Below are 13354 nucleotides of genomic sequence, written 5' to 3'. Positions count from 1 at the left end.
TTATTAAATTCACATAACAAATACTTATGTTCACAACATGGTGTTGATACATTCTCGAATATAATTTGTTCAAGCTGATAATGGCAGGGTTTGCACTTGGATTGATTTCCAATGTCTGGAGGAATGCGTGTGTCAGGGATACATTTCCTATACGGATCAGAATAATACCACTTTCATCTCTGCCATTTGTTCTGTATGAAGGATGACACTCTCCAAGGATTGGTCTAATGTTATAAGGCTTGTTTGTGGAGTTCCATAGCACATTTTTTGCCAGGTGGTCATTAAAATCTTTTCTAAAAGGGCAGATCTGCCCTTTCGTTACTCTTAATAACAATGTAATGGGGAGGTCAACAATACAGAATCCAGATTGTCTGAGCAAATGATGTTTTTGTAAGTTGTAGGATATAAATGGGCTGTCAAATTTAAAGTTTTGCAAAGTTTTCAAAGAGAAGAATTAGATTTGAATTTGGAGAGTTTTAAATGTAGTTACAAGATCCAATTACAGATGTACTTTCCGGTTCTTTATCTGAACCTTGCCTCTGAATTCATCATCAAATGGTTAGTAATCACTTCCTGGATCTATCCTTCCTCTGCTTTACGCGTTTCCAAAATATCTTTTACCTGATACATCTTTTACCATCATTACCATTAACATTTTTATTGTTGTACTTTATTTCTGCATTTGTTTTGAAGGGCATTTTTTGTCCATTTTAGTGTAATTCACTTCTTTTACATATTTAGTAGCTACTTGTAACTGGCACCTTTTGGGCATTATTGTGCTGAGGTATTGTTAAATGCTAATGCATATATACAAATGCATCCACCTTAAAGGCAACATCACAGAAAACTCACATGTCAAGAGCACATTGCACAAGTTTTAATAACTTGTTGTGCAATCCATGTAAAATTCAACAAATTTAAAGGAAAAGTCTAGAAGTTGCAGCCTTACCTTCATGTCAATAATTTTACGTGGAGACATTTGTTTTGGATGGCATTTTTTGTTCATTTTAGAGTAATTCACATCTTTTGCATATTTAGCAGCTACTTTTAACTGGCACATTATTGTGCATTTTTGTGCTGAGGTATTGTTAAATGCTAATGCATATATAAAAATGCAGCCACCTTAAAGGCAACATAACAGAAAGGTCAGATGTCAAGAGCACATTCACGAGTTTTAATAACTTGTTGTGCAATCCATGTAAAATTCAACAAATTTAAAGGAAAAGTCTGAAAGTTGCAACCTTACCTTCATGTCAATAACATACGTGGAGACATTTGTTTGTGAAAAACTAGCGCCAATCTGAAATTAAATTAAATCAGATCATTACTAATCTGAAAAAAAAATGTATTTTAAAAAAGTAAATATTCATAACAATCTTAAACTCATATTAAAATAGGTACAACTCACGCAAATATTTTACATATCTGTCATAAAAACTGTCCTTGTGTGCTTAATATTACACGGATAAACTCAAACTGTCTGGATCAAAATTGTTTTAAAAATATGAATATGATTAATAAACTATATAATATACATAAACTGCCCTTCGGAAGAAAATTCCGAACAAAATAGTGGTTTAAAAGACAAAAGACTAATTTCCCATTGGTGAAAGCCTGTTCTTAGCTATGAAGCCTGGGGATGAGAATGGGGATGATATGAATGAAACAAAATCACAGAATCATTGGAGTGAAACTGCAGATACTTCATGTCAACTGGTGAGGCTAGAATTTCACTGATTCTACCTGCTGTGGCTAAAAAGATTGGCAAGCAGGGCATCTTGTTTTCATATGGATGAAGGGTAAAGACCTTCGGTTGAGTCAAGTTGACATCAGCTAGATGGAGAAAGTCATTGATTTGGCTTATGCCCTCCCTTTCATGATGGCATACATATCTGAAATCAAAGAACTGATAGTGATTGAGGTAACTTCTTTTCGAAAAGATATGGCAGAGGTTAGATATTTTGTGGCACCAATACTTTTAAGGGAGAAATGTTTCCATATGCAACACTGTGAGAAGACTCTCTCCATTCTTTTCAAAGGATCTCAAAGAGATAGGCCTTTTTGCCTAAGTAATTCTGTCCACAAAATGCTTACAGACATGTTCACTGCTGAGGGCTTCTCTGATACAAGCCTGGACTGTAGGTTCATCATTTCTGGGTAGAGTTGGACAATCTGCATGTGTGGTTCTTTCTGTAAGTGAGAAGGCATATTTTTTCTAGAATCTTTGCCATTAGATTCAGGGAGTTGTTGATCCAAGATTTTTCCCCACTTGAGGAGGGCAATCAGAATTAGTCTGCACTCAGATATCCTTGCTTTCTAAAGGATCCTGTTATTCAAATGGGATGGGGTAAAGGCATAGGCTTTGAGACCATTTCAGTCCAGTGAAAGAGCTCCACATGCCCAGTCTTTCAACCTGGGATTGGGAAGACTAAAGTTGGAGCCTTAGCATTTCACCTCACTGCAAAGAGGTTCACATGATATCAACCCCAGTGGGTGCTGGTTCAAATGAAGACCAAGAGGCGAATTTAGCATCCTTTGCCAATAGGTTGATTATGTCTGAACAACAAGTCCACTAATACAATCAGTCTGTCTAAGCACATTTGAATTTGTTGATAATAGCACCACCTGAAAAATCTCAAATCATAAGGCAGAGTTCTGTGGACTTGCTTCCAATTTGCCTTTAGAGATAACTGACCAACCAGTTAACAGAAAGACCCAGTACAGCCTGTCCATATAGTCTCAGGTCACAAGCAGAAGGAATCAGCCATAGTTTTCATCACCTGGAGGGTGATATGTGTGGAGTACTCCTGATGGAACCAAACCCTCCTCATTTCTTCAAGGAGAGTAGAAGATGGGCTCCACAGCTAATCATGCTGGCATCTGTGCTGATTGTAAAATTTGGTACTTTCTTGAGGACAACAAATTTGATTCAAACAGGCTTTGAACTCCAAGAACAGATGAATGAAGTGCATGCACTGAATGAGATTGAATTTATCTATGATGACAATAAATCTGACGTAAAAGCATGAGCAAAATAATCAATTCTATGTCTAGGTACAAAAAAGTGCTCACACTGTGCTATTGGAGAATGTCATTCAGGTAGTTTGATCATAGATGTGGACGTTCTTCTGAAGTGTGACATGACTCTATCCATGAATCTCATAGAGACCAATGAACTGAGATTCAGACCATAAGGGATTGCTCTGAACTGGTATATTGTCCTGAAAACAAACCTCTGGAATTTCTCTGATAAACTGCAAAATGTCATCCTGCAATTTTGTTGAGTTTACTCCGGACTTTTCTTTGTACCTAAGACCAATGGCTAACTCTGAGCAGTCTTTCAACCAGTACATTTGGGAATACATTTCAGAATATTTGGGCATACAAATTCAGAGTTTACACCCTGCAAGTCAGCCCACAATGCTTGAACAATTTCAACTACCCTTTTCTATGAAAGTGTGTTTATTTCCTGCTACAGAATGTTTGCCTTGTATGGATCTGTGGGGACAACATTAGTAATGGGGTGCCTTGACAGTGGCAGGAGGGTCTGCAAAGGGTGACATTGGAGGTTGGGTCAAGGAATGTGATCTGAAGCTGGAGGCCCTCTTAGACAATCCACAAGATGCAAGGGTTGTCAGGACAGATTCTCTCTCAATTTCTGATGATGTGTTTAAGTCTTCCATCACTGGGATCTTAAAGAAGGGCAGCATGAGCATGGCATTGTCCTCTGTGACTAGGTCCTCTGTGACTAGGCTGCTGTAGCAAGAAACTTGGTTGAAACTAGTCCTTATCATACAATGTCTTGTCATCACTTGCTCTGGGAAATGGGGCTCTTGTTGAGTAAGGTTTTGACTGTACAAACAATATATAGGTACACACTGGTACACTACTGCATCACAATTCATATCGGTACAGATTTTCCTATAGCAGCATTTCAACCCTATTTGTTAGACTGTTTGTGGAAGTATTTTTGTTTACTCCAAATATTACTTGGTATCATGAAGAACACCATAACCAGTCAAACAAACAACATGGTTAAGTAATGGCTGACAGTCAATCATTGTCAAATAATCCTAGCCAGATCTTATCCTCAATCAGCAGGCAAAATGTGCTCTGTTTTAAATGCTACATTTGCCAATGGTGGTAAAACTGAGAGATCATGAGCAGTATGCCTAGTATGTTTTGATTGTATGAGCTATTCTGAAAGTAGCTGCAGTATTCTTGCCATACGCATGCATCAATATCATCCATCTGTAAAAGCTGGGCATTATTAATCCATAAGCTGCAAAACTCATCTCTTAAATGGCCATACACATAGCCCTTCCAATTTTTTTATTACTGATATTTGAAAAAACAGAACTAGTAAAATATATTATTCTTGATAACAGAACTGGTTTGGTATCAATATGTATTGACACATATTCCAGTACTGTCATTTATATCACAATATGATCTTAGCTGGAAATAGTCACCCCTAGTTAGAAGAAGGGCTTCCCCATTTATTATACTAAATAAGGATCATTCTCACTTTTCTTGTCCCTTTTGGAAAACAGGAACTGGCCCAGGGGTTGCTGGGGATGTTTACTTCTGTTGGTTGAAATGTGATGGTAGTCGAAGAATGTCAAAGTAAATTAAAAGAGGGATATGTTTCTTTATCAAAACAAAACTATCTAATCGCTTCCATCAACATTAGTATGTTTATCTTTGTTAAAGAAACAATTTCCAACTGCAACCAACATTGTCATTCCTCAACCAGCTTAAATGAATGAAAACGGAACTTGAAAATGCATTCACTTGCTTGTGTCAGTATTTGATTTAATTCATTTGATTTAATAAGGAAAAAGACATCAAAGTTGTTGTTGTTGTTGTAGGGTTTAACGTCATTTTTCAGCACATGATAGGCTATACATGGCGGCCAGTATTAATGGTGGAGGAAGAACCCGGGAAAACCCTGGAAAGAACCACCAACCCACGAGAAGCTACTGGCAAGCTTTCTCACATACCCACATTAGCCGAATCCAAGACTCGAACCCATGCAGTCATCAAAGTACAGTCTAAATAAAGCAATTATACTTTAACCTGTGGAAAAGTGTCAACATGGACTGCCAAGTGTGAGATATTCCTGAAAATGTGGCCTCTAGTTCACCCATCAGTCAAATGGGGAACAGGCTCCACAATGCTGTTTAATATGGAAGCATTGACCCAAACACATAAATATCAGGGTGGATGTCTTACAAATCAAAGACATGGGGTGACTCATGTCTGGTGCCGAAGTACAGTACTGGTTTGTCCGTCCAAGACTTGTCCATATTGTCTGCTGGACCACTGTCTTATCAACCCAGTTAAACTATCTGGTCATATGTCATCCATCTTTTCACACCATTGGATCCACTGATCCCTACCACTGGTTAAAAGATACAAAATGGAATATATCTGTGAGGCCTATTAAGGCTACAATCTGGCATAACGCTGGCAGATGTAGTAACTTAAGAAATCTGGTATCAATCCTTCTATCCAAGAGGAGACCACTCTTGTAAGACTTCCATCTCCCACATGATGATAACTATTTTGCACTTTTATTGTTTAACAACCAAAAAAATCATTGTTACTATTTTTTTAAAACTTGGTAGGGCTGGATCTGTGAGGTAATGGATATTTTACAATTAGATAATTAAAAAATTAAATTATGTTCAACAATTCACTTGTCTCTGATGACAGAACTGACTCATTTGCTGTGGATCACTGCCATCTCACCTGTCTGCATGGGTTTCAAGTCTCAGGCTCGGCTAACGTGGGTACATGAGAAAGCTTGCCAGTAGCTTCTCATGGGTCGGTGGTTCTTCCCGGGGTTTCCCAGGGTTCTTCTTCCACCAGTAATACTGGCCGTCATGTATAGCCTATCTTGTGCTGAAAAATGGCGTTAAACCCGACAACAACAACAACATTTGCTGTGCTCACTCAAAAGTTCAGTGATCAAAGACTCACTGTGAACTAATGAACACAATCACTATGTAAACATGTATTATTTTTTATTTAGTGCACACATTTTAAGTACAGTGTATATAGCTATTTGCAGCTTTTTGCATGCCCGATTACACTTTCTTCCAAAAGCAGTGGTTAAGTGGTTTTATAAAAACTTTTATAATATAAAATTACCCAAATCCATGCAATAAAATTTTGATATGTATTATATCCCAATTTGTGTTATAGCGGGGTGCGTTATAGCGAGGTTGCACTGTATTTCATGTAAAACATCATGTTATGCCATCAAACATTAAAGATTTAAGTGTAATTTAACCAGCCTCCAAACATATGCCACTGGTTATATATAAAATGGTCAATTTGAGCAGATTATCATGATCTCACATTAGTGCTCATTTCATATTTATGAAATGAATATGGGCTGGTTATTGGCAACCTAAGATACCTAACATGATTCACAACTTCCAATACACAGTATGTTTGGACAATGCATATATTTTTATATTCAAGCATGTTTACCTGAAAACTGTGGTGTTTGACTAACTACTGCAATATCAGATGAAAATTAATGACATGGAAGGAATGATGATGTTAATGCCATGTTGCCATCTTTAATGTGTGTTTATGGTAGTTGCCCTGCCAGTTGTGGCTACTCAGTTTTGAATAAGTCTGCATAAGCTGCATTTCACCTTCTGCATGAAGGGCAATTGTCCTTTTATGGAAGATGTTTTGGTGACTTGTTAAAGTTGTACTTTTTCAGTAACAACTATTGCAACAATGGGTGCCATTGTTTTTCATAATCTGATTACACATACCTTTAAACGGCAATTATGCAGTTTATTTCACTTCTGGAATATCAATAATCCTTGAAAAACATTATATGCATGACCCATACATACATAAGGAAAAGTCAGAACATGGAATTTTTAAATGAGGTCAACCCAGAGGTAAGAACCAGTACAAACTAGACTGATTTTCTGCATGCTATTATGTCAAAATAAAAGCACCATATGTTGAAAACATTCTCCCTATTCTGCACTGGTAATGATTAGACCCAACATCCTCTTCTCTTGACACAGTTATATAACTGTCTGCCATTGTACATGTCCATGATTGCTAATTTTCGTCTATATATTTTGTAAAGACAACTAAGGTGCAGAATATTCACAAATCAGAAATGAATAGACTATGGTTAAACCCAATTAGTAATAAATCTTAAAACAACAAAATTTTATTTACGATCAGGGAATGTGCCAACATGACCACAATGATGAACACTTTAGCAACCAATACTAGGCTGTAATCAATGTATGCAATCAAGACAACTGGCATCTTGTTCAGCATCCAAAATACAGTTTAAAATTAACTGGGAAAATGCTCTGCCACTTTCATCAGAACCAATAATGTGTATGTGTGATCTGGATTTTTAATGTAGCTTAAACAATCTTCCAGTCATATCACTACGATGTTTGCCACACTGGCAGTTTATAGTGATGTCTAGCACTGGGGCATCATGATGCAGACATGTAGCATCATGTCCCACCCAGTCAAATTATCCTGACACCAGGCCGACCAGTCCTAACACTAACCTCTTAATGCTGAGCGCCTAGCAAGGCAGCTGTTAGTACCATTTTTATAAGTCTTTGGTATGACTCAGCCAGGGTTCAAACCCACGACCTGCCACATCTAAGGCAAATGCTCTAACCACTAGGCCACTAGAGCAGTCTCAGAACCAATAAAGAATAACATATAAACGATAAATTTGTTACTTAATGTTAAAGAATAAAAACAAAAGATATTATCAAAAGATATTATGCTTCTTTTAACAGCTGCATCATTAGTCATGCTGACAGGTGCAAAAATAAGATATATTTTGAATTTGTTTACTTCCTCCCATCAACTTATTCATCATAAACAAAACAATTTATTTATCTATTCCTTTTACTTAACATAATGTTTTATAACAGTCACGTTTGCTGAACTTCACCCCACAGAGCTGATTTTCTTATCAGAAATCCTTACATTATAAAACCAAAAGCAATATGCCTTACAATTTGATTTTGTCCTGAAGCTATTTCGGCTACCTCTCCCCAACCAATGGGAACTGAGTCCTGGCATACAACTGGTTCCCAACCATACACCTTCATCAAATTACTGCTGCCTCCAAATATACACATCCCATCTGGGTGGAAATATAAACATCTGCAATAAAACAATGTCATGTTGAGCTAACTGCTTGAACAAATATTTTGACAAATTTTCATCAATCAAACAGAATACTGTTGCTCATTACATTTTAACATGAATTTTTTCTTCTTCTGGATTTAACAGTTAACAAAAACAAACACCACAAAGTAACTGAATCTATCATATTTAGATAGCTGGATTGTTTCCCTAACATTAAACAGGTTCAAAATTAAGAAGACACAAGCACTGGTAATGGCATATTAGATGCCATATTCAATGCAGATCAGGATCACTGAAGCAAATTTCAAGGCATTGATTCCAAAAATGCTTTCTATTAAAATTGGTCAAATTCTGTTGTTTAAAGGGTTTTTGTTTGTTTGTTGGTGATAACAGCCATATCTGATAATGGATCAGTATCATATGTACAAAGATGAAAGCCCTTTCTGCCAGCATGTGTTTTATCAAATATGGTCAAATCTGACTAAGTGTTTTTTTATAACTCGTATTTTTGTTTCTTCAGTCATGATGGACATATTTAATGGCAGACTGGTATCATCTAACTTCCAAGGTATTAATGAAGTGATACTTTCTGCAAAATACAATTAAATTCTGCTAGTATTAATGAAGTGATACTTTCTGCAAAATACAATTAAATTCTGCTAGTATTAATGAAGTGATACTTTCTGCAAAATACAATTAAATTCTGCTAGTATTAATGAAGTGATACTTTCTGCAAAATACAATTAAATTCTGCTAGTATTAATGAAGTGATACTTTCTGCAAAATACAATTAAATTCTGCTAGGTAGTTCTCTGAGATATGTAAACTGTGACAAATGTAAACTCACAGATCTGATATGAAAAGTAAACATGCAGTTTTTTAAATATTTGAATCCGGTACATTTGCAGTATATAGTTCTGCTTCTCTCATGTACAAGTGTAAATCACTTCTGTTACATTTTTTTGTAATCTTAAGGGATTTTATTGTGTTTTGCTAAAGTTACCCTTCAACATGATGTCAAATCCATATGTAGCCTAGCAAAACTCAAGTAAAAGAACGACATGTAGAGGTTCCAGGAACATAACCCTTATGTATCTCAGGCAGTATCTGTGTTTATTAGTGTTGGCAGTCATGTCTGATGGCTAGTCTGACAATCTGAACAAATTATGTTGCAAAACTGGTCAAGTAGTTGTGTTTATCAAAGTTGAAAATAGCAAATTTGGACACAAGACAGATGGTCTAATAAGCTCTTTCCATGACACAATGGGCCAAACCATACAAGCCACATTAGACTCCTGGGCAGTGAGTTGAAAGTATCAATGCAACTGCATGGAGCCAATTCTTTCAAAATGAACCCCATCATAAATTACCTTGTTGCTGTAGCTTCCATGTCTGTCGTACATGATATCTCAAATGTCTCCAGATCCCAGAATCGGATTATTCTGAAACAGATGAAAGATGCAGACAGTTACTGCACAAAGTCCGTGTTTAACTTTACATGGATATATATATATATATATATATATATATATATATATATATATATATATATATATATATATATATATATATATATATATATAAACACACACCATTCTGTCACCATGAAAAATTTGATGGAACACAATTCACAAGATCATTTTTAATTTAAAACACGAAAATCAGGTTGTAAATGAATGAGTGAATATCAAGGAGTATGTGGTTTGCAAACACATTTTCCTGCTACAAAGATTACAAAGAATTACACTGTCCAATCCATGTTTCAAGGACTTTCAAGTAAAGAATACAGAGCGGCACAAAAGTTACACCTTTCTCAAGTACTGTAGGAAATAACAAAATGAATCAATGACATCTGTTCCAGCACTTGCCATCTATACTCGCTTATAAGAGGAGTCCAACAGGAAACTGCATAAACCCAGATCAGCCATCACATAATGCTCCAAAAGATCTAGGTCTGCACAGTTTGTAGAACAAAGACCCTGATCTGTGGGTGCATTATGCTATTGCAGATCAGGATCTTTGGGGTTTTTTTTGCAGTTTGACTTATTTATATCTCCAATGAATAAATTTACATTATAATAGCATATAATATAATACAAAATTTAAAACTGACAAACAATTAAATTAAAATAAATATGAATTAAATCAGATATATGTAACACCAGCAAAGCTAATAAAGAAAGAAATGGAAGGTTTTATCAATATGGGGGCAGGGGAATCACTCAAACCAATCTATAGTTCTAGGTCATATTGATTCTAATGGGAACCAAGATATCAGTTTTAGGCCATCTGATCAGCATTTAACTTCAAGGCTCCTAGAGAAGATTATGCTGAGTGCAAAACAACTTGGATGTGAGATAGCTAAGAAAAACTGTTAAGGATGAAAAATAAATGAAAAGAATAGGGGAAAAAAGATTAGGAGAAAAAGAACATTTAATCCAATGAAACTTCATACCTATCTGCACATCCTGAAGCCAAAAGCAACTCATTCGGGTGAAATTCATTTACATACACTGCTGATCCACCAGGGTGCTTCAATTCAGCTATCTGTTTTCCAGCTGTCAGATCCCAAATCTGCAAATATTTTTAAAATACTCAAATAGTCTGAACTGTCACTATTATTTTAACAAGCTCAATGGATGGACAGATGAACAAATAAATAAATGGAAGTGCATACATTATGTTTCCCACTTTTCACAATGAAACAAAGGGGAACAATAACTTACCTCAATTAATTTCTATACCCCATCTGAAAACAAGGAAGATATCAACCTAAGGAAATAATCAGAGTAGCAACCCTCAGATGAGAGTACTGGAAGTCTGTGTTAATTCTGCTAAGTTAGTCTGAATCCCAGATAACTCCACTGAACCTAATATGAAACCCAAATCAAACATAGGCAAGCCAGTATCTGGATTTTAGCTCAAGTAATCATATTTCTGGTTGATATTTGTATCAATAATATACTGTATTGTAGGCTGGGTATCGGGGGTATGACTGCCCCCAATGGTCTTTTCATCTATAGGAAGTCTCACAGTAGCTGATGGTACCATTTTATATGTGCCAACATAATGGTTGTATTTCTAGTATGCAGATTACAGGCAAACATAGACTTGTCATCTGTGCACATGCCGTTCTCATCCTTGACATGATAAAAAAATTACTTCCATAGAGACTACCTGTTAGGTGATAGATTTTTATTCACTTTCTGGCTATTTCAGACTGTTCCATTTCATCAGGTGCAGGAATCATCATGGTTACCATGCCCTTTGTTTTGCACTGCATGAATGCTTAAAATCACTGTCCGCCATTTTAAAGTCAAGGCACATTTGAAAGGGTCATAGAAACACTGCCATTGCAAAAATCTAAACAAAAAAAAAAACGTAGTACATCATGAAGAAAACACAATCAAGCAAAATGAAATGCTCTGAAAATTGGTGCAACACTGATCATACAACATGAATTAATGGGGAAGACTGGGAAGGAACAAAACAAACTGTTCTGATTATAATGGCACATTATATGCTGGAAACTGGTCTTAGGTCACAAATTACCATAAAGACAGGAAAGGACTGAAAACACTCTAGTTGTATACCAGAAACTGATATGTTACAAATTACTGGAAGAGATTTGAATGGACTGAAAATACTGGTATATGGCTTGAACTTCCGCAAAAATTTTCTTTCAGTTTATTTGTTATGAAAAATCATGATTTTTGTATACAGTGGCATGATTTGTAAGCAGGCCCTGCAACTCGGGACATTCACCCAAATTCTGGACGATGGGCATTTCTGCATCCCATAATATCTTCTGGTCCATGACCCTAAAAACTTGAAATGAGCAGTGATATAGTTCTCAATATTCTAAGCATGTAACACCTGAGCAGGTAATGAACTTGGCAGGTGCATGTGTAAACCAACAAGTGGACATGAAATGACAGACATTTCCTAGAATACATAACAGTAAATGGACTGGATGCTCATCAATTGTTACCTACTGTACACCTGTGATCATCACAACAAGTTTATTCTATTACTAGTGTCCTTGGGGAGCATGGTAGTAGATAGCAATGGCTTTATAAATAATTATTACATAATAATTACAAGGCAGTCAAATTCAATGACAGTCATCATTTAGAAAATGTAACTTAAAAATTACATGAACAATATAGTAAAAGAGGGTCCCAGTAGCACCCACATTGGATGTCTGATTGTCATTTAGGAACAAATATATCTTGGGATGAATGTGTACAATTTCCTGTCCATCTTCCAAGAAGTTCAGGAGTAGCAATAACACATTTATGCTAACAGATGGACAATGGATGGCAGGCAAACATACTCACCTCTGAACACAATTATCACTTGTTCCTATGGATCAAAATCATGATATCCAAATTTTTTATTATAATTTTTTTTTTTTTAATGTCATCACTACTTTGAAGGACCGGAAATTCACATCTCTATATACAGACACATCAAATTTCATATGACAATAATGTTTTCTTTATAAGCATGCAGGGACAGACATTACTGATGCTGTATATGGGATACATTCTTGACGTACAAATCGGTATTCATGAAAACCATCAGCGAAAAACTCTACTTCCTCCAATAACCTTTGCAGATGTGGGACTATTCAGCAAAAGTTAGGAATTTTTAGTGTGCAGTTAAATTCTAAAGTCCGTAGTAAACACACTCATAAATGAATCTGTAACGAAAGCAACCATACTTCATTATATTTTTTATAAAAAATTAATCTGCTTCTGAGCCTAAATGTCACACCAGGAAGTTCTCTATCCCATTAGTTGGTGTGTCAGTTTAAAAAGCCATTTATTGATGGTCCAAGCAGCTTAAAATGTTCTTGGACAAAACTACTTGCAACTGTAAACATGCAAAAGAATTAAAACCTGCACTGTTTTAAAAGTTTCTAAACATAACTTTTTTATCTCTGCAATGAATCATTCACTACAAATATGGAGTGTGTGTGTGTGGTGTTTTCTTAAAGACAAGAACCAAAACGCATGGCACATTATTTAGTAAGATTACATATGCACTTATAAGTTGAACTAAAAACAACACAGACCCTAATATGGCATTGCATAATGTGCCAGCAGGTCAGGGCCTAAGCTATTTGTTCTATTGCTCACTCCCAACAAACTGCATAGACCCAGATCTGCAGGTACATTAT

At 35.9% G+C, this 13354-nt stretch overlaps 1 protein-coding gene across 2 annotated transcripts in view; it reads right to left on the bottom strand.

Annotated features, from left to right (window-relative positions):
• Positions 1-13354, bottom strand: part of LOC149780475 (katanin p80 WD40 repeat-containing subunit B1-like) — a 106990-nt gene that overhangs the window by 67442 nt on the left and 26194 nt on the right. For both annotated transcript variants that reach the window (XR_016415092.1, XM_089937436.1), the window contains exons 7-10: positions 10625-10743; positions 9540-9611; positions 8034-8184; positions 1247-1300 (exon numbers count right to left, since the gene is read on the bottom strand). Coding sequence is in view for 1 of the 2 variants with exons in the window: in XM_089937436.1 (XP_089793562.1) it covers positions 1247-1300; positions 8034-8184; positions 9540-9611; positions 10625-10743 (396 nt within the window). In the remaining variant the exon portion in view is untranslated. The remainder of the gene's footprint in view (positions 1-1246; positions 1301-8033; positions 8185-9539; positions 9612-10624; positions 10744-13354) is intronic.

Source organism: Sinohyriopsis cumingii, chromosome 16 (genome assembly GCF_028554795.1).
Source record: "Sinohyriopsis cumingii isolate HCF-2022 chromosome 16, ASM2855479v2, whole genome shotgun sequence".
Classification (NCBI taxonomy): domain Eukaryota; kingdom Metazoa; phylum Mollusca; class Bivalvia; order Unionida; family Unionidae; genus Sinohyriopsis; species Sinohyriopsis cumingii.
This window is presented reverse-complemented; position numbering and strand designations above follow the sequence as displayed.